This window comes from Manis pentadactyla, chromosome 2 (genome assembly GCF_030020395.1).
Source record: "Manis pentadactyla isolate mManPen7 chromosome 2, mManPen7.hap1, whole genome shotgun sequence".
In the NCBI taxonomy this organism is placed as follows: domain Eukaryota; kingdom Metazoa; phylum Chordata; class Mammalia; order Pholidota; family Manidae; genus Manis; species Manis pentadactyla.
In genome coordinates, this window is record NC_080020.1 from 220,977,901 (window position 1) to 221,000,246 (window position 22,346).

Consider the following 22,346-nt stretch of genomic DNA (forward strand, 5'->3'; position numbering starts at 1 on the left):
AAACAAAATCACTGATTTGAAAAGATAACACGCATGCCTGTGTTTATTGCATTCTTTACAATAGCCAAGGTAAAGAAGCAACCGAAGTGTCCATCAATAGATGAATGGATAAAGAATATGTCAGCAATAAAAAGAAAGGAATAATGCCAATGGTGACAACATGGATGGACTTAGAGGGTGTTAATGCTAAAAGAAATAAGCCAGGCAGACAAAGACAAATACCATATGATATTACTTATATGCGGAATCTAAAATACCCAAAATGAACAAAACAGTAGACTCATAGATACTGAGAAGTGACTAGTGGTTACTGTCAGGGAGAGGCTGGGCTGAGTGGGTGAAATAGGTGAAGGGTATAGAGGCACAGAATCTAAATCATAATATAAATTAGTCACAGCATAGGGGTGAAAGTGCAGCATGGAGAATATGGTCAGTTCCAAACATCTATGCTGACATTAACTCCACTAGTTGGGTGAGCATTTAATATAATGTATATAACTATTGAATCAATGTATTATATACTTGAAACCAATGTAATGTGTATCGTATGTATGTATAATACATATATTTATGTATTATATATGTAAAGATTTATTATATAGATGAAGGGAAAAAAAGAAACCTATTTAAAATGAAATGCCAGAACTCAGGACAAAGGTCTGAGCAATGTTATCCTTTGAAAAATTACAGCTTTTAAATCAGAAATGTGTAAACCAGTATCCAAAAGTGATGTATGTGCATATAAAGAAGCACTGCTTCGAAGTCTTGTTTCATTACTAAAGTCTAGCAACATAAAGGTAAATGTACTAATCAGATTGTCCATGGCTGTGAAAGTGTACTTTAAGATGTTAAGATGTTCCATATGCTGCTTTTGAAAAGTGATTAGAGAAAAAATACTGAACTAAAAGTACTAAGTGGACCTGTTAATGGGCTTGAAGTAATGTAATACCATAAAATGAAGTAGACTGTCATAATTTTAAACTTTTTCCAGCTATCCATTCTGTATCATTGGTTCTCTACCTACTCCAACTAACCAGTCATCTTCCATTATCATCTTACCATTCCTTGAGCTTTCCAGAGCCTTGCCTTCTGAAACGGACTCTGCTTAGTAGTCTATATGTAGTTTTACCCTTTTCAGGACCAAAAATTTACTTAGATCACCATTTTTGTTTGAAATTAGTAGTTGACAAACTGCTATAAAATGAAACCTTAAATTATCTTGATTCTAATTCATTAGTCCAAAGACTTCTATGAGGATAACCTTCACATGGTTGGGTGTTTTTGTTTTTGTTTTTGTTTTTGTTTTTGTTTAGTAAAAATTACCCACTGAAGGTAATTAAGGTCTTGAGTAAGGCTCAAGAATCTGTATTTTTGAAAGAACGGTTGAAGAGCTGCCGCAAATCCACGTCCCAAGGAGGGAGAAAATAATAAAAAGTAAAGTCTAGTTCGGTTTATTGATTCTGTAGTTGTTTCTGTTGTATTCCTTTCCTCCCCTTTTGTTTTCCCAGTATTGTAAAATATTTTTGATTTCTGAAAATAGGGAAGCATTCTAAAACAATAGGCTTCTCAAGGAAATTAATGAAAATATATAAAATTGTATTATTTCTACTAGGATGATTGTATTTGTCTTAATTGTCATAAATGAACTTGAAAGATACCTATATAAATAGCATATAAGAGTTAGCGTACTGTAACATATGATAAAGCTCTCGCCTAAGAGTCCTGGCTGAACTAGCTGAGCTGCATGTTACATCACTTTGGACCGTATGACTTTGTTTGAAATTATACAGACCTCCATATCCCATACTCTTTTTCAAATAATGATTAAGAAGTGGTAAATGATAGTATGGATGTCAGTGATGAACTGGACAGACTTTTATCTCTTTAATATATTTGATGCAGAATAAATACATCTGCTTTTTGACCACAGTAGCAGTAGTACTATGACTATAGATGATCTGTTAGTGTGTTTGTTTTAATTAAGAAATAATTTCAGACTTACGGGAAAATTGTAACACTAAAACAAAAAAAATCCAGCATACCCTTCACCAAGATTTTCCAGATGTTATTTTACCACATGTGCTTTATCATTCTTTCCCTGTCCTTCCTGTACCTCTCTTTCCTCTCACACCCAATTTTTAACCCAATACTTTTGAAAAAGTGTTTTCCTGAAAATGAGAACATTCTTGTATATACCCACAGTTATCAAAGTCTGGAAATTAAGAATGGTGTACTACCACTATCAGATCAGCAGACCTTATTTAAACTTTGCCATGTGTCTCACTAATCTTTTTTATAAGAGAAGGAGGGAGAAAAGGAGATTGATTGATCTGGGGACTCACACGTGACATTCACTTGTCATGGTTTTTTACTTTTCTATAGTGTTGAACTATTTCTCGGTCTTTTATGACCTCCATGTTTTTTAAGAGTATAGGCCCGTTAGGTTGTAATGTGTCCCTCAACACTGAAATAGGTTTTGGATGACATGCTTTAAATGTTTAGACAACCAAATTTAAAATGTTTCTATTACAAATTGGCTTTCAAATGCTTATTTAATTAATTCGTACCCTGAACAAAACTGATTTTTTCAAATTTGAAAATGAAGTACAAATTAGTCTTCTAGAACTAAATTCTAAGATTTTTAAAATTCAAGGCAGTTAAAGCATTTATCAGACATTTTAAGTTGTCACAGAGTGAGTGCATCAGGAGTTTGGTGTCAGGAGCTGTTGAAATGTAATCAAAGAATGTCTAGACTTAGGAGAAATTACTATTGGGTAATAATAGGACTCCTTGGAAAGCAAATAAAATTGGCTTAATCATTTTATGGGGTAATTATGTATTTGGAATTTGTTGAAAATCTTCAGTACATTAAGGATTAAGAGGTAGTAGATTAGGCCTTATGTTTGAGGTTACAATAAGCAGTGGTACAGAGATAGTAATGAATAAGAGAAGTGAAACAATTAGTGTTCCAAGAAATTTGTGTGAGAAATAGGTTTAGAATATGAAAACTAGAATGAATTTAGAGGACGTAGTCTAGCAGGATTCTGTAGGTTTCTAGCAGTAACACCATCAGAGTGGCTTTTCAATGGGGAAATAAATTGTTTGTAAAAACGGTTTGATGCTTCCCTACCCTACAAAAAGGCTAAAAAATTATTAGAGACTCAGATGCACTAGTGAACAGTTAGTGAAACTATATAAGATATAATAATAGGGGATAGAAAGGTTTATAATAATAAGGAAACTGACAATACTGAATTTTCTTACTTTCTAGATTTTTCATATATGAGCACTAGTTAATGTAGAACTGGAATGAATGTGAGAATTTGATGTTAGTAATTTTGGTATATAAAATAGCTTGTTCAATTATACACTTTAAAGAAAGATACTACAACACTGGACCTTAAACAATTGATCATACATAAAACATTCATGAATATTTATTGTGTATTCACTGTCTGTCAGACGTTTTATATACCCACCATGTGGGTGAATGTAATTTTATGGTACTTACCTTAGCAAAGGGACTGAGGATTCAAATAATACGTATAATATTCTGGATGATAGGACATTCAGTGAAGAAAAATAAAGCTTAGGGCAGTAGGGACTGAAAGGAAAAATGTTCTAAACCAAATTCACTTTTCAGGATTATAACTCTCTTACTGCTCCTTGTCTTTATAACTCTTTTTGGCCTTTAGTACCTCTGTCTAACTTTGCACTGACAGTGTGTCCTTGGAATCATCTGTGGTCTGGATTGTATATAAATAGCACTACTCTACATAGAGGTGGTATACAACAGTATAAAGCTAATGGTCGATTTTGTTTATCTGAACTACTAAATCTGTAGTTTGCAATTTTCTGTACATTTTTTCTTTTTTAAAAGGACACTGTCAAGTACTTTTAAACAGTTATTTGTAATAACAGTTTCCTGCTTGTATTTATTTTTGTTTCATTTGACTGCCCTTGAATTTTCTTTTTGGAATGGGATATAAGTAAAAGAGGCTTTTTATTAATTTGTGTTAAATGATTACTCTTAAAGCTCTATTATTACTACTGTTTGTAAAGTAGTATTTCTATGGATATTTTTTAATCAAATATTTTAATAGTGTGTACTTCTAATATTGTAAGGTTCTTAAAATCAGTCATTGGGTAAACTGAGTTTTTCTTTATATAGTAGTATATGACTTATTGCATTTTTAAATACATTCCAAAAAAAAGTACAGATTGAGTGCTTGGTATTCCACAGTAAATATCAGTCAAACTTTTTTGATCCTTAAAACCTGAGTTTGCTAGGTCTTTGTGACTTGATTATTAATGTGACTATAAAATTTTGTTGGTGGTTTCCATATTCTGGTATTGATAATGTGTGACATTAGTTACATTTTAAACTGAACTTCTAAGAATAACATATTTTGTTTATGACATTAGATGCTATAATTGTTTTAACTGAACTGCCAAGAACAAGTACAGGTTTACTTTTTCTGTTTTCTAGTCTCTTTTTTCCCCCCAGATCCTATAGCCATACACATTAAGTAAATGTGTGAGATTTCCCCCTCCAGTGTTAATTTCTTGTTGTATCATACAGGAATCAGTGGGGTGAATATTTCTTTACTGACTTACTTTTAGGTTAAGTAATTTTTACTTGAGGAATGACTGTCAAAAAATACCTGCTGACCACAGCTGCTTTGTTGTAGGAGGACTGACAAATGGTAGTGGTCGATATATCTCTGCAGCACCTGGAGCAGAAGCAAAGTATCGAAGTGCTTCAAGCACTTCCAGTCTGTTCAGCTCCAGCAGCCAGCTCTTTCCTCCTTCTCGGCTTCGGTATAATAGGTCTGATATTATGCCTTCTGGCCGAAGTAGATTATTGGAAGATTTCAGAAACAACCGCTTCCCAAACCTTCAACTTAGAGACTTGATTGGACATATAGTTGAGTTTTCTCAAGACCAGCATGGTTCTAGGTAGGTGATTATGATTAAAGATAATTTGCACTGCATTTGTGCTTTAAAAATTGCTACCTTGTATGACCCTAAATTTTTCTTTGCTAGTATCATTTCATCTGCATAAAAGTTGGAAGCTTTTAAAAAATAAATACCCAATATGGAACTTATTCTTTCACATTAGGATAAATGATAAGAACATAGGTTTTTAGTTTATTTTTATGGTTTTTCAGTTTTCTATGATAGGACATTTTTATAATGAAAAGATAGGAGTCAATAATTATTTTCATTACATTGACTTTGAATACATTTAATTTCCTTTTGGAAATAATGCTCTGAATTACATTTGTGAACTTAAGAGATCCCCTTAACTTTATCCTAAGAAATCAAAAAAATCAAAAAACAAAGTGAAATGCTTCTATATTCCTTTATAGATTTGTATTCAGTGTGACTTGGCTTATTGAAACATTCCACTTTTGTTATAGGAAAATTTGGTACATTTGTACATTAAGCATAATACATATGTACTGTACTATTTGAGATACATGTGAATTGGTGTTCTCAAGGTAGCACACCAAAAGTAGTAGAATTCTCAATTTGAGGTGTTTTCTCTTTTTATAGATTTAAAGAAAACAATTTTTTTTAATGGTTTTTGATTAGATAGTTGCTTACAAACTTTATCTTCTTAATAATTTAAATGAACCTTGTGTCACAGTGACTAACTTAGGAATTCGGATGTGTTTGATGAGTTTTATTTCTGATGTTTTTAATTCTAAAATTAGATGTTTAATAACTAATAAAACATCTAGTAATTAGAAAAAAATTCAATATTTAAAAATCAGAAATTTAGATAACATGTACTATGTCTGGAAATAATTTGATCTGTGTATGTGTATATTGGGGTGTGTAATAACTCAAGTGAGATACAGATTTTACAGGAGCCTGTTTTCAGTGTACTGTCACAGCATTTAATACTTTTTTCCAAATAGATTCATACAGCAAAAGCTAGAGAGAGCTACTCCAGCTGAGCGACAGATGGTATTTAATGAAATTCTACAAGCAGCCTATCAATTAATGACAGATGTTTTTGGCAACTATGTTATACAGAAATTTTTTGAGGTAAGCATATATAACATGTTTGTATGTCCAGTTGCATGCTAATGCTTACAGAAGATCTGAAAGGTGGTAAGAGTCATTTTCATATAAAAGTATATGAGCTTAGGAGAAAATTTTATGTCTGATAAAGATTTTATATCCAGAATATATAAAGAATTCTAAAATTCAGCAACAAAAAGATAACCAGTTAAAAAATGGGCAGAGGACTTGATGAGACATTTCTCCATAGAAGATCTCCAGATGGCCAACAAGCACATGAAAGCAGCTCAACATCCTTAGTTATTAGGGAAATACACAAAATCACACTGAGATTCTCCTTATATCTACCAGGATGGCTGTAATCAAAAAATAGAAAATTAAAAATGTCAGTAGAGATGTGGAGAAAGAAACCTTGTACATTGTTGGTGGGAATGTAAAATGACACAGCTACTGTGTAAAAGTTCAGCAGTTCCTTCCAAAAAAAAAACCGAATCAAAATTACCATGATGATCCAGCAGTTATGCTGCTAGGTATATGCCCAAAAGAATTGAAAACAATCACCCAAAAACACTAGTGTTCATTTCATCATTATTCATAATAGCCAAAAGGTGGAGACAACCCAAATGTCCAACAAATAAATGAATAAACAAAATGTGGTATATGTATACAATGGAATATTGTTCAGCCATAAGAATGGAGTTCTGTTATACACCTCAATATGGATTAATCTAAGTGAAATTAGCCATATACAAAAGGACAAACATAGGGTTCCACTTACATGAAATACCTAGAACAGGCAAATTCATAGAGACAGAAAGTAGATTAAGGTTTACCAGGTGCTGGGGGAAGAGGGAAATGGGGAGTTACTGCTTAATGCATATAGTGTTTCTGTTTAGGACAGTGGGAAAGATTTGGAGACCAATTGTAGTTATGGTTGTACAACAGTGTGAATATAATGTCACAGAATTGTACTCTTAAAATGATAAAATGACATTTTATGGTATAAATTTTACTACAAAAATATTTTTAAAACATGTGCCTACTTTAAGTTTAATGTTAATCCTGATTAGTATTTGAAAATATTAAGCATTGAGAGTGGATCTTAGATGAAAAAATGAATAATAATACAGCCTTCATTTGGATTTTTTAGATACAATTTATTTTGTGATTTAGTTAAATTTTAGTTTATTAACTAAGCATCGGTGTTATAGCCTGACTTAATAGATTTTTCCATAGTTATACCAAAATACAGTTGAGAATATTATCTGGTCTGAATGTATGGCTCAGAAATTCATTGTATTAAAGACGAGGGTTTTTTGTTTGAAATGAAGAGTGAACATGTTCACCTTAAAAAAAAATAACAGGTGGTTAATATGTTAGTAACAAGGAGATTTTAGGTAGTATGACCTAATCCCACAAACAAGTAATAGTTAACCATTTCAAGCATCTCTGGGTCTCTTATTTGACTGTTACCTAAATGTCTCTCCCGTACATAATTACCAAATGTGGTATTTTAAAAATAGATTGAATAGGCTGCAAACAGTGCATTATTCAAGTTTAACAGAGTAATACGGACACTTCTTATTAATGTTTTCTTTTCTGTCAGTTTGGGAGTTTGGACCAAAAATTAGCACTGGCTACTCGTATTCGTGGTCATGTTCTACCCTTAGCCTTGCAAATGTATGGCTGCCGTGTTATTCAGAAAGCATTAGAGTCTATTTCATCTGACCAGCAGGTAATTGTAAGTTAAAACAAAATTTTTGTATTATTTTACTTAATTTTTCAATTACTGCTTTATTCTTTTTCATCTTAGAATAATCTTGGAGTGAAAAATATTTCCATACTTAGAATAAAATGCTTTTAAAAATCTGTCTCAAATAGTGCATTATTAAAGTTACACAGCAGATTTTTTATTGGTCTTTTTTCATTCTCTTCAACATCTTTTCATCTCTAAATGAAGATATATTTAAGTAACCTATGTCGCAAACAAAGTGCCAGATAATGAGTGTTTTGCTTTCACTTAATTTTATTTTCTTTAGTATCAGGAATACATTTTACTGTTTCCAGTGTTTATGTGGATTGTCCTTACATACCTATAAGAATAAAATTTTAAAAACCAATTTTTCACCTATGTGCCAGTTAAAAATACAGTTTTTAAAATTCTCACTTAATAGGAAGAGTAACCTAAGAATCCTCTTGATGAGATTTATAGTTCTTTGAGAGAAAAGGGAACATACAAATTAAATGGTAAATGCAAACCATGTTCTTGGATGGGAAAGTCCAAATATTTTAAGTTAAAAAGATTGAGGCAGTTGCAGTAATACAGTCACAGGGATTTTCTTGTAACTAATCAAAACAGTTTTTAAGTTATTTAAAATAAACAATATTGATAGTAAGGGATGAGGACAAATGCTGATCTGCTACATTTCTTAAAATGTAAAACATCACTAGTTAGTATGGTTCACTTATGAGATTAAACAGATTTTTTAAATGAAATTCATAACCCCAAATAGATACTGTTTTGTATATAACTGGTTTATGTATTACAGTGAAACATACTAAAAGAAATTATTTCTTAAAAAGGTACTGGTGGCTCTGCTCTCTCTGCGCACTCTCTCTCTCTCTCTCTCTCTGTCTCTCCCCTCCCCCTCCCAGGGGGGGGCAGCCACTCTCTCTTTAAGATAATAAAATCTCTTGCGTGGGTGGGCCTGTGTCTCCTGAGTCTTTCTGGGTAAGGAGGGTCGCAGCGAGATAAACATCCCGTCCCTCCCCCAAGGCAACTGGCCAAGCGGATCCGCCACAATAAAAGGCACAACTCTGCACCACGTGGCTGCTCTCTGCTCTCTCTCTGCTCTCTCTACCTCTCTGTCTGTCTGCCTGTCTCTCTCTGTCTCACTGTCCCGCTGCTCTCTCTCTCGCTCTCTCGCTCGCTCTCTCTCTCTCTCCCCGCCCCACTCTGGAGGCAGCCACTTTCTCTTTCAGATAATAAAGTCTCTTGCGTGGGGAAAAAAAAAAGGTGTTGGTAATAAGTTCAGAAAGAGATCAGCCTTAACTCTCAATCCACATACATACAATTAATTCCAGAAGTAAAAACAATAATAATATATGGATGGATGGATGGATGGATATGTGTATGCATTAATCACAGTACTGAAAATTTGTGAGAGAATAGCATTACTCCTCTTGAGGAAATCCTGAGTTTTAGAATAATTGATGATATGTCACAATGGAAATACAACAACAAATTTAATTATATAGAAACTTAAACTTCTCTTCTGTTATGTCTCAGACTGATACTTTAAAGATATTTTAAATATCTTTAATATTTGAAAATACAAAGCACTGGGAGTAAGCCTTAGATTAACTAGTTAATAATGGTATTCTCTGTATTCTTAAGTACATTTTTATTTTGTAGTTTAGTCTCTGTTCAGTTTATAACTACACATCTGTGTTACATCTTGACTTAGTAACAAGATTCCTCTACAGTTATGTCAGAATATAGTTAAGAGTTCTTTGGGTAGCAGAGATTATAACTGTGTCTTCACAATACTATTGCACTGATAAACATACAGATTATTGAGAGGCTGGCTACCTATATTTTTCCATAAGGATTAAGATGTAGTAAGAAAAAGATTAAGATTGTTAGCTGAAAGGAAATGTAGTCAGTAAAAAAGTATATAAGTAGTAAGTATATATGTCTAACCTTATTAATAAAGAAATAGAAATTTGAAGAGATCATTTTTGTCTGTTAAATGAGCAGAAATCTAAACTCTCCTGAGAATCTGTCCCTGAAGAAGGAATCAGATGATAAAAGCTATATTGAAACAAGTTCTTACAAGATGGTTGAAAAGGAAGGATAAAAATGTCCAAATGTAATTTCTTCCTATATGTGAGATAACATATAAAAATCATAGAGCCTATAAGTGCTCAATTCCTTACCCTGTTCCATGCACTTGGTAGGCTCATGCAGCCATTAAAGAAAATTACTTGGGGGGAGGGATGCTAAGTAGAGAGAAAGTACTGAGTTCTGAATTATGTTAGTTGTCTGCTGAGAATGGTGAGTGGAAGATATACACAATGAAGATAGTGTTTAAATATGGCAGATTGGGCATCACTAGGTTATATTTCAGCAAGTATTATTTACATTATAATCCTGTAAAATGTTTTAGTCATTCTCACCTTCAGTACCTTCTGCTAATTATACTTCAGGGGGAGGAATTTAAAACTTCGATATATAAGAAAAATTCCAAACAAAACTTTTGAGTCTACTTCTTCCCCATCTCAATGTTTTTCATCCTGTTATGTTGTTTGGTGAGAAAGTTATTTAAATGTCATCTCTTTTGCAGAGTGAAATGGTAAAGGAGCTAGATGGTCATGTACTCAAATGTGTGAAAGATCAGAATGGAAACCATGTTGTACAAAAGTGTATTGAATGTGTTCAGCCACAGTCACTCCAATTCATCATTGATGCTTTCAAAGGACAAGTAAGATTGATATTTGGCCCCTAATTAGTTTGCAGGGTGTTTGTTACTAACACATTTCTTTGTAAGTCACAAGATAGTCCTTTCATATAAAAACAGGAAACAAAAGAGTGAATGTGCATTAATTTCTGGCTCTTTCGTAGAGTGTCAGTAGATAGCTTCATTTTTTTGTGAAGCTGAAAAATGTAGAAATATAATTTTAATTATCTTTAAGAAGTAAATGTCATCATTATTAGAATTGTAAACCCAGTGTTTTCCAAATTTCCCAGGAGAGAGAGGGAAGGCTTAAGACTAGAGTAAAAGACAGAAAATAAATACCAGTAGCAACTAATATACAGTAATTAATAAATTTTAATTACAGTGTGCACTACCCCCACCCCTCAGTCCACTTCCTTTAATTATATTACATGCTGTCTATCTTCTGGTTAGGTTCCCTTAGATCAGAATAATCTGTTAGCTCCTAAGCAGCACCTCACTTCCCCATCTGCCATCATATTATGTTGATTATATTAAATGTGAATCCCCTACCCTTCCTTTTATTTTAAATTACTTCAGCATGTCATGAAAAACCTGTCTGTCTCATAGAACTTTCCAAAAATGTCAGATGATGGAAATTTATTTCTTCCGATTGTTTTAAGGTGTTTGTACTTTCAACACATCCTTATGGCTGCAGAGTAATCCAGCGCATCCTAGAGCATTGCACTGCAGAACAGACCTTACCTATCTTAGAAGAACTCCACCAACATACAGAGCAGTTGGTACAGGTATAAACTCCCTAATAATTTGAAATGCTTATAGATTTTTGAGAGTGGTTTTCTTTTTGTTTGTTTTTTAAAGAACGAACATTGTTCTTAAGGAATGACTTAAGGAAAGTAATTTTTAAATGTCTGTACTTAGGATCAGTATGGCAATTATGTTATTCAGCATGTACTAGAACATGGTCGACCTGAAGACAAGAGCAAAATTGTTTCTGAAATCAGAGGAAAAGTATTGGCCCTGAGTCAACACAAATTTGCCAGGTATTGCAACATTCTAATTCCAACGGTCAGTTTTTCAACTCTTTGGCTTTTATTAGTAAGCACAGAAATGCATGTAAGAATATGACATTGGCATATAATCTTTTTTAAATAGAAACAGAAGCATGTACAGAACGTTGCTTTCATTCTTAAAGAATCTACATGACAGGTTGTTTGCACATACATTCCAGTTTTTAAATCTTTACTTAGTTCATTTGACTCTAAGACGTGTGAGTAAATGCAAATTTGATTTACTTAGTGCATGTTTGTAGAAGTTTAAGACCTTATTTAATGACCTAGTTCCCCTTTTTTTTTGAATTGTAATTTTACTTACAATTTTAAGAGACTTGTAATTAATTGAGGAGTTAGTGTTAATTTTCTAAGTTGTAATATACATAAAAAGATGCATACTGAAGCATATAGGTGAAAATTATATGATGTCAGATTTGCTTTCTGATAATCACTTAAAAATCTTGAAAATTGTTAAATTGTTAAATAAATGGGAGTTTACTATTCTCTTACTTTTTGATTATTTTTCAAAATTCCATAATAAAAGTTTTTAAATGGGAAAAAAAGACCTATAATTAAACTTGTGGGTATCTTAATATGGGGTTCTCCTATGACACTAATTGCTGTTTTAAAAGTAATTATAAGAGAACTACAAAAGAATTCTGTCTTAATTATTTTGTCTTCCAGTGTGTTGAACACATCCTTTCAAAAGCTAGAAATGTTTTTAGAAAGAAAAAATAACAATTTTTTGTGTATGTACTTTAATCGTCAGCAATGTAGTGGAAAAGTGTGTTACTCATGCCTCCCGCGCTGAGAGAGCTTTACTGATTGATGAAGTTTGTTGCCAGAACGATGGTCCTCACAGTGCCTTATACACCATGATGAAGGACCAGTATGCCAATTATGTGGTTCAGAAGATGATTGATATGGCTGAACCTGCTCAGAGAAAGATAATCATGCACAAGGTAAGAGTTTATAGCATTTAAAATAGATGATTCATTTTGTGTGACTTTACTCATACATGTTATAACTGGAGAAAAATACCTAAAATCAATGGATAACCTTTGGCAGATGTAGCTGTGGTGTACCCTTTTATTAAATTCCTTAAGGTAGTCTACTTAATAAGATCACATTCATTTTTCATTTGTTTACATATGTTTAGCATTGTTTTTCCTCTCCCATCTTTAGGTATGTTTGATTTGCCATAATATGTGGGTTGAGCATTGATTTTAAAATCTAGTTAAATTTTCTTATTAAAAATACATTTTCCTAATCACTTTTTTAACCTGATTATTCTTGTTTTTATCAGTTAAGCTGTTTTCTCTCTCTATCCTCCTAGAGTCTAAGAAATCATTCTCTAAGAAATCATTAATTTCCATAGGAAAACTTATTATTAAAGAGAACACTGGAAGAAATAATATTTAAATACTTTTAAAATTTTTCTAAATGTATTCCTTTAAGAGATAGACAAATGTGCATAGCCTCTTGGGACCAGGACTATAGAGAGAAAATAAAGTGTAAAAACTTTTAAAGTACTTTTGACCTTCTGATTTTTAAAATTCTTCAACTCAGTGTATTAAATTTTATATCTTCTTTTAAATTTAATATTTCTGCTTAAAAATACATACTTGGGAAGTTTTTTCAATCTTATCTTTAACAACTACATTATTTAACCAATAGCATATTTATGACATTTGGATTATTCCTGATTTTTTTTTTTTAACTATTATAACCAGTGCTTTATATGAATATCTTTACTTACTGAAGTGTCTTTGAAGGATAAATTCTTATGTGTTGAATTGCTGGTGCAGAGTGCATAAACATTTTACATTTTGATAATAACCAAGTTTGTTCTCAAAAAATCTTGTACTACTTTGCAATTCTGCCTATCCAGTATATAAGAAGAGTCCCTGTTTTACCATTATCACGTCAATACCAGTTACTATTTACAAAATCTTGCTAGCCTTAAAGAAAAAAATATGATTCTTTTCCTTTGCATTTAAGAGCTGTTACTGATACATCTTAAGTGTATTAGCAGACATCACATATCTCTTTGCTCATTCATGTCTTCTGCTCTGTTTTGTATGGGATTTTTGCCCAGCTGCCTCAAGTTATAAAATGCTGCCTTCATAAATATTTTAAGAACTTAATAGCTCACCAGTGGCCCTTTCCTGCCATTTGTGGAACCCCTTTACTATCTGTAAGTGTAATAGTTGCATTGAGGGCCAGAGCTACTTCTGAAAACTTTCTTTGGATTTGATTTAAAAATTTCAGTTATTCTTCAATATCACCAAGATTTGGGATGCTTTTTTAAGAAATCAGAAACTAAAATAAGTTGTATTACCTAAGCAGACTGTTTGTTTTTCAGATTCGGCCTCATATTACTACTTTGCGCAAATACACATACGGGAAGCATATACTGGCCAAGTTGGAAAAATATTATTTGAAAAATAGCCCAGATCTAGGGCCTATTGGAGGACCACCAAATGGAATGCTGTAAAGGAAAAAGGGACAGAAGATGATGTAATCATGTGAAAAGAACGTTTCTTTTGTGAATTATCAAAACACAACTCAACTATGAACCTTCAGATTTTTTTTAAAGCAAAACTATTTATTGACTTTATTCATCCATTTGTAAATTTTTTAAGGTTCTTGTGTATATTTGGGGGTTGGGGTGGTGAATTATAAATTATATTCAGCCCTGAGTGGAGACCTATCAGATTGGATTGCTGGCAAAGCACAGAATGCCTGTATATGATGTAACTGTATCAAAAAAAAAAAAAAAAGCTGTCACATATTTTGTAAATTTTTATCTTGTAAAGTCACAAAAATAGTTTTTAAAGGAAAAAGTACAGTATTCTTTTAATAAACTGGCTTGCAGTCTGGTAGGTCTGGACCCCATAGCACAACAGGTTTATAGAGATGTATATAGAAATACAGTCCTTATTTTCTTTTTTGTCCTTTGTGTGAAACCTTTTATAACAGATTAATAATCAACTGCATAAATATTATTAATATTTTAAAAAGAAAGTTAAGTTGTATTTTGGTAATTCACAAACTATCATGCAAATAAAAACTTGGCAAGTAAGGCCAGAATTAAATTACTAGAGATGAAAAGAACTTAGATATTTACAGTGGATATGGTTTTAATACAGATACTGCCCTGAAACATCTGGCAATGTACAGAAGTCTTGTATATACTTATATATGTAACTGTTGTAAGAGGTAGAAAAAATACAAAATCATGGTGACACTTCCAACCAGTTAAGTGCACTAAACGAAAAGTTAAGTCTTGTTTTAACTTTTTGGTTTGGTTTGCAGTGAGAAAGAGTGGAAAATTGTATATTGTTTTGCTTATAGAATTATAAGGACATGTTGAGGAAGTGTTGAGCTTTATTTTGCTTTTGCATAGTAGATTCAGAAAGTAGGAACCAGATAGAGGTGAAAAGGGGCCATGAAAAGTGAATTTGATAGCTCAACATTTAAGCATGATTACATATTCAGATAGCTTTTTTTGCTTCCTATAAATATATGCATTGTGTGTGTAGTAATAGATGTAAGTTTACACTTTGAAAGCAAATCTTGTTTCAGTGTTTATAAAAGCCTTGCTAATTTAGTAGTGATGCTTTCCTTGGTTGTACAGGTGTACATTTGTAAACCTTCATGCTGTAAATGAAATTTGTTTTATCTCTTTGGGAAACATCTGCATTTTAGTGTACATTTATGTCCCTGCCCTCTTTGACCTGGCATATAGTGTTGTATAATGTAAAGTTTATTTCTCCAAATTGAGAGTGATTTTTTAAAAATTTTTTATCTTTATATGGTTTCAGAAGTATGAACCAGCTTTCTTTTTATTAATGTGAGAAACATTTTGTTTTATAACATAGTTGTTGACTCTGTTAATATGGACTTGCTAGGATTTGGATCACTTTCAAGAAGTCAGGGTATTGTGCATAATAGAAAGTATTGGACTGAGATATTTGGTTACCATGGAGGCCAATGCTTTTTCCATCTTATTAAATGTGATGTGACTTTTTTCTTTGTACAGAAGAGTACTGTATTTTTGAATAGCTTATTCCCAAGTAAGAGCAAATCTGTATGATAACATTTTTTCTCTGGACATAAGACATAACAGTAACATGATGTACATTTACAAGCGGCCTTATGTACATTTCCCAACAATCTTTTTAAGGCAAAATTGTGACCATATGTGTATAATTAAAATCGTTTTTAATCCTTTGCCTATGAAAATATTTTGGAAAAAAAACTTGCTTTGTATATTCAGTTTCTGAAAGATAAAGAAAGTGCTTTGTATTTTGTTGAAGTCAGTATTTTGTATAAAACTTTTATGTTGACCCACTTACATTCAGTGCTGAAAACTAATGAATCATGCTATCTCTTTTGATTGAACATGTGAGGGATTTTTTATTAGAATTCTGCAGAAGAAAAGCAGTCTTCTGAGCACAATATTGAATATAAAGGTTTTATCACTTAGCTGTTCATATCATGAACCTAAAAATAATGGCATAAAGTTTGGGGTGCCAGGCATACTTTTTCACATTTGCTGTTGAGTTACTCTAGTTTTCTAACCCAACATTCCATGTTGAAACAATTAAATCCCCAACACTTGTCACTGGCCCTTCTCATAGTCACATGAGCTCACCAGTATATCCGGTCACAATGGCAGTGCTTCCCCCCCTTCGGCTCCTACCTGTTTTGTTTTGCCAGCTTCAGAGTGTCTTGGCCCCATGTCAAACTTTTGTCCCCAGTATCAGTTCGTGGTTTCAGGATCAAAGTTGTCGTTGCTGGAGGTTGATAGTGACTTTCCTGGACTTGCACAATTGAACTGGTTTTCCTATATCCTCACCCTCTGTTGGCATAGGCAGTTCTCTCTGCAAATTCGGAAAGTCCTAAAGAAAAGCAGACCGAAAAACTGAGCCTTCCTGAGGTTCCCATGTGTCCCATTGTTGACAACCTGATCTTCCTAATACTTTGGGGCCTATTTTGGAAAAATGTCTGTTGTAGAAATTTTATGGTCTGACATTTTTGGTGCCCACCTTTCTGATTCCACCTTTTAATAAGTTGGCATGGAGTTTTGGTAAAATCTAAAAATGACATTTCAGAATAAAGAGATCTAATTGGGCAGAACCACTTAGGCTTTTACTCTTGAGTGTCTCCTTTTGATATGGATTGTTTCTGGACCAGTTTGTCTAAGTCCTGGCTCTTATTGGTTCATATGAAATAATGTTATCTTCACTTTGTATATTATGTATAAATTAGAAAATGAAAAATGTGTGAATAACATTGTATGAAATAAACCTGGTCTTGTGTTTTTCTCTAGATGAAATACATTTCTGCCCCTCAATTATAATGTTGCTCATTCAAGTTATTCTGACTTACAGAAAACAGTATTTTTGTCACCTAGATGCTAGTCTGGGGCCACTGGTCACTCTGATGGTGTTAATCCTATCTTTTGACTAATATTTAGTATATCCAATTACAGAGTCTAATTACACACTTTATAGGGTGAAACTTTCAGCCTGTTTCCTTACTGATAACATAATACTTCTTCAAGACTTGAGGATTAAATTAAATCACCTATCTTCACATATGTGTTTGTTTCCTTCCACACACACTCCAGGAGATTGTTGTCAAAGGGAGTGCGGTTTAGGTTCAGGCATCTGAAGTTTCCCTTGCTGTTTACAAACCCTGTGAGCTTGGGTGTGTTGTCTAAAGCCTCGGTGTCTACATTGTTACTGAAGGATAGCACTGTTTTACCTCATTGGTTTTAAGAATTCAGAATATATAAAAAGATAACTAGAACCTAATTCTCAACCAACGCTAATGTGATTTGCATTTTCCTGTCTCTCTATAGCTTTTTAAAAAGCCATACAGATAATTTGAAAATCCAAAATGGAGATCTACATAAAACTATTAGGGTTAAGGAAATTTAATCAGACACATTGTTTATCCTCAAGTTTATTTTCGTTTGGGTCTATTCTCAGCTGAAAGCAGCCCTTCTGGAATTGCTGACCAACCCCATTAGTAGTAAATGTAGATGAAATTAAAAGGAAGTAAATACCACATCCATCCTAGCTTACCAACCTAAGAAAAGTAGTTTCCTAAAAGTGACCTGCGGAGTCTATTTGCCCTCATGACTGGTTTCTTAGAAAGGCTGACCGGGGAGGGGGCTTAGGAGAAGAGCAGAGAAACCCCCAGGGAGCAGTATTCACTGCCTTACCTACCTGAACAGTGTATTTAACATATTTGATGGGATTTGAATGCTCCCAATGCATAAAATTCATCTGAAACCAAGTGAGAAAGAATGGAGTGCTGTGGCATAGGTGTTCACTTCCAAGGGGCTGCAGTGTGCCCCCTGAGTTGTAGTGCCACCCTTCTGAGGGAAGGAGGGAGTCAGGCCTAGATTGGGCCCAGAGGAATGTGGGCTTGGGCAAGTTTAACACTCGAGGCCTCTAAGCTACCTGACTGTAAGCTGGGAATGATATCCTGACTGCCTGCAGAACATGGGATCTGAGAAGTACTTGATGCTAAGAACCCATGTACAGGATAGATACTATAAGGAAGTCAGAATTAGGTGGAATTTCTATTGAACCTCATTCGCTCCATATCCTGTAGATAATTTCTCAATTCCTATATGTTCCAGTTACAGAATTTTTTTCTTAAGTATTTACCAGGAACTTAAACCAAATAAAATAGCCCTCTATTATATTTAGTATTTGGGCAGGCATCAGACTAATGGTTCAGAGTTTGGACTCTGGAATTTGCCCAGGGTCCATATCTTTTTAGCTTTACATTGTTACGCAAACAGTTTTATCTTCTAAGCCTTAAATTTCCTCATGTGTATGTTAGGCAAATGATACCCACCTAAAGTAATGAGAACGTATGTGATGTGCAGGGGCAGTGAGTACTCAGTGACTCTCATTACAGTGAGTTAGCTAAAGAGGTTTTGTTTAACTCCATACAGCCTCAAAACGTCTGATTCGGAGCTCATGTTTCTGCAAATGAGCTCTTAATTCAAGTTGTAGATCAATTGCCTAGTCAGTAGGAAAACCAATGTTGAAGACATCATTAAGGAACTTTACAGTATTTTAATTCTTTATCTTGGTACACAAATATTTTTCTTGGTACTAATACGAGTAATAGCAGCTTTACCTTAATGCATATGGCTGCCAGGATCCTCATCGTAAGGAGTTGTCATAAATTCTTGAGCAGGGTAGTGATAAGTGCAGTGCTGTAAAAGACCACCTTATGTAATAGGCAAAGCAATGGAAGTAGGGAGAAACGGGAGGGGGGAGGTGCAAAGTGAACATTGCAAATTGGAGTTAAGGAATTCCAGTTAAAACTGCCAACTCCCATCCCTTGCTTCAGTCTCACCCTAGGCCATTCTTGGGAAGAAACCTTGGAAAGTCAGGGGTCTTAATACAGGAGCCATCCCATACCAGGAATTAGGAAAAAAAGCATTGGATCACCCTAGAGGAGCGCAGGGCTGTTTGGGAGCCCTTGCCATCCCTACTTCTGTGAAAATCAGTTCTAAAGTCTTATAGACACATTAATTGAATAAAATGCAGTAAGAGTCACAGAATAGAATTAGGAAAGAAGGCCAAACATAGTAAGAATGTATCGACTAGAAATACATAGTAGAAATGTTTAGAATACTGTTCTTAATAACCCCTAGGTTAAAGAACTAATCTGGCATAAACTATTGGGGCTAACTTCAAAATTAAAAGCATTGAGAATACTATATATCAAAACCTGGAGATATAGGCCAAAAGCTATTCAGAGAAAAAGTGTTTGGCCAAGTAAGTCTGAAGAAGCTAGTAAAATAACTACAAAAAACATGAAAGGGATTAATAACCGCACAAAAAAGAATAGACTTGATCAGTTAAAAATAGTAATGAACCAGACATGCTTTTAGCAAATCGGAGTTTTGATAAAAGGTGGAAGACATGGGGGATATAAATTTTGTAATTATAGGAGGGCATTGTATTAAAAAAACTATAAATTCAAAGTGAAACGGATAATTTTCTAGGAAATACAAAGTTCCAGGATTGATTCAAGAAAAAAATAGTAAACATGAATAAACAACCATAAAAGAAATTAAGATAGTCAAAAGAAGAAAGTTGAAGAAAGATTTCACATTTCCTGATTTCAAAACTCATTTCAAAGCTACAGTAATCAAAACAGTGTTTAGATGCTAACTAAACTTACAATGGTGTCATTTCACAATATACACAAAAATAGAATCATGTACACCTGAAACTAATATGTTATATATTAATAATGCCTCAAGTAAAAAAAACAAAAGAGAAAACTGTACAGGCATAAAGGCAGAAATACAGAATAGAACAGAACTCAAAAATAAATCCTAACATGTATGGTCAAATAATCTACAACACAAGTGCCAAGACCATTCAAATAGGGAAAGGTCAGTCTTTGAACAAATGTTATATCCTCATGCAAATGGAAAATGGGATATCCTTATGCAAAAGAATGAAGCTGAACCCTTATACCATATACAAAAATTTAAATGGACTGAAGACTAAATGTAAGACCTAAAACTATGAAACTCCTAGAAGAAAACATGAGAAAAGCCTCATGACATTGGGTTTGGCAATGATTTGCATAAGGCATCAAAAACTCATGAAACAAGCAAAAATAGATAAATGGGACATCAAATTTAAAAATGTCTATGCATGAAAGGAAACAGTGAAAAGGCAACCTACAGAATGGGAGAAAATATTTGCAAATCAAGTATCTGTTAAGGAGTTAATATCCAGAATATATAAAGAAACTACAACACGAAGAAAAAAATCACAACCTGATTTTTAAAATGGGCAAAGGACGTGAAGAGACATTTTTCCAAAGATGATACACAAATGGTCAACAAGCACATGAAAAGATGTTCAACATCACTAATGATTAAGGAAATACGAACCAAAACCACAATGAGACATCACCTCTCACCTCTTAGGATGGCTACTATCAAACAGAAAACAGCGAGTGCTGGCAAGGATGTGCAGAAATGGAACTCTCTTGCATTGTTGGTGGGAATGTAAAACAGTGTGGCTGCTATGGAAAACAGTATGGCCATTCCTCAAAAAATTCAAAATTAAATTACCGTATGATTCAGTAGCGGTACTGGGTGTATATCCAAAAGAATCAAAAGTAGGATGCCAAAGGTATTTGCAAGATCATGTTCATAGCATTATTCACAATAGCCAAGAGTTGGAAACAACCCAAGTATACATTGAAGGATGACTGGATAAAATACAGTATCTACATACAGTGGAAGACTATTCAGCCTTAAAAAGGGAGGATATTTTGATATGTGCTACAACATGAATAAACCTTGAGGTCATTAGGCCAAGTGAAATAAGCAGGTCACAAAAAGATATACTGTTATGATTCTGCTCATATGAGGTATTTAAAAGTAGTTAAATTCACAGAAACAGTGGTTTGCCAGGGAGGGGGGCCGGATGGAGAGTTGCTATTTAATGGGTATATGGTTTTAGTTTTGCAAGATGAAAAAAGTTATGGAGAGCTGTTTACAACAATGTGAATATGCTCAACACTACTGCACTGTACACTTAAAAATAGTTGACAGCAAAAAAAACCATTCAAAGATACACCCTTAAAATAAAGGCATGAACCCAGGCTGTTTTGGGGACAAGTTCTACTGTAAATCTTCAAGGAATATAAAATTATATTTGTATATAAGTCTAATGTATATAAGACTTTACAGAGCATAGAAAACAGTGAAAGTTTCCAAAATTACTCTACAACCATGAAAACAAAACACACCGATAATGTATGCACCATAACCATGGGCTATTTTCATTTATGTATATAGATGCAAAATTCCCAAGTACTATGTAAAGTAGTGGAATCCCCTGGATTAATACCTCATGGACAGCCAAGCACAATTTATCCCAGGAATTCAGGATGGCTTAATGTTAGAAATTTTATTAATGTAATCTATTAACAGATAAGCAGGAAAAATTATGTAATCATCAAATACTGAGAAAAACACTTGGTAAATGTCAATACCCATTTCTGGTAAAAACTCATAACAAGCTACCAATGTTGAGAAACTTCCCCAACCTAAAAAATTGTACCTATCAAAAACTCAAACAGCAAAATTAATGATGAAACAGTAGAAACAATTCCATGAAAGGCAGAAGCTAGACAAAGATGTCCACAATCACCACCACTATTCGACATTAAGAAGGAGCTCCTAAGAAAGGCACTGAGAAAAAGCATAAGAGGTATAAATATTAGAAAGGAAGAAAAGATAGGTTTACCAAAGAAATCCAAGAGAATCAACTGAAAAATTTTGAGAATAAGAATTCAAGAAATTGGCCAGATACAAGATTAATATACAAAAAGTAATAATAGTTACAGCTTTTCTGCACACCAAAAAGGAGCCAACATTTTAAAAAATTCATGTTAGTAACAAAAACTATAAAATAACCATGAAAAGCAACTAATAAATTTGCAAATGTGAAGAAAAAAGTTTTTATCAACAAATGGTAAAGAAGATCTAATTAATCCTTCTATCCATATTCCTGGATAGAAAGATTCAGTGTTGCAAATTCTTATTTTCCGCCACATTGTAAATTCAATGCCAACTGTGGTCTCCAAATGCCATTTCTCATTGGCTAATTACAGGTCTAGGAAAGGAAATATACAATATGAGTCTGGAATATTTGGTCATATTATAATGTGTTTCACTTCACTTTCGCTGTGAAATAAACCTCCCCAAAACCCAGGGGCTTAAAACAAGAGC

At 33.4% G+C, this 22,346-nt stretch overlaps 1 protein-coding gene across 11 annotated transcripts in view; it reads left to right on the forward strand.

Moving 5' to 3' along the window:
• The window catches only part of PUM2 (pumilio RNA binding family member 2), a 101,516-nt gene extending 84,626 nt beyond the window's left edge, over positions 1 to 16,890 (forward strand). For 7 of the 11 annotated variants that reach the window (XM_057497429.1, XM_036881931.2, XM_036881936.2 and 4 more), the window contains 8 exons: positions 4,692 to 4,959; positions 5,928 to 6,057; positions 7,640 to 7,774; positions 10,380 to 10,517; positions 11,153 to 11,278; positions 11,412 to 11,533; positions 12,312 to 12,504; positions 13,908 to 16,890. In XM_057497429.1, the coding sequence (XP_057353412.1) occupies positions 4,692 to 4,959; positions 5,928 to 6,057; positions 7,640 to 7,774; positions 10,380 to 10,517; positions 11,153 to 11,278; positions 11,412 to 11,533; positions 12,312 to 12,504; positions 13,908 to 14,039 (1,244 nt within the window). In that variant the 3' untranslated portion in view covers positions 14,040 to 16,890. The remainder of the gene's footprint in view (positions 1 to 4,691; positions 4,960 to 5,927; positions 6,058 to 7,639; positions 7,775 to 10,379; positions 10,518 to 11,152; positions 11,279 to 11,411; positions 11,534 to 12,311; positions 12,505 to 13,907) is intronic. The other 4 variants (XM_036881934.2, XM_036881938.2, XM_057497428.1 and 1 more) reach the window with 1 other exon arrangement.
• The last annotated feature ends 5,456 nt before the right edge of the window (positions 16,891 to 22,346 follow it).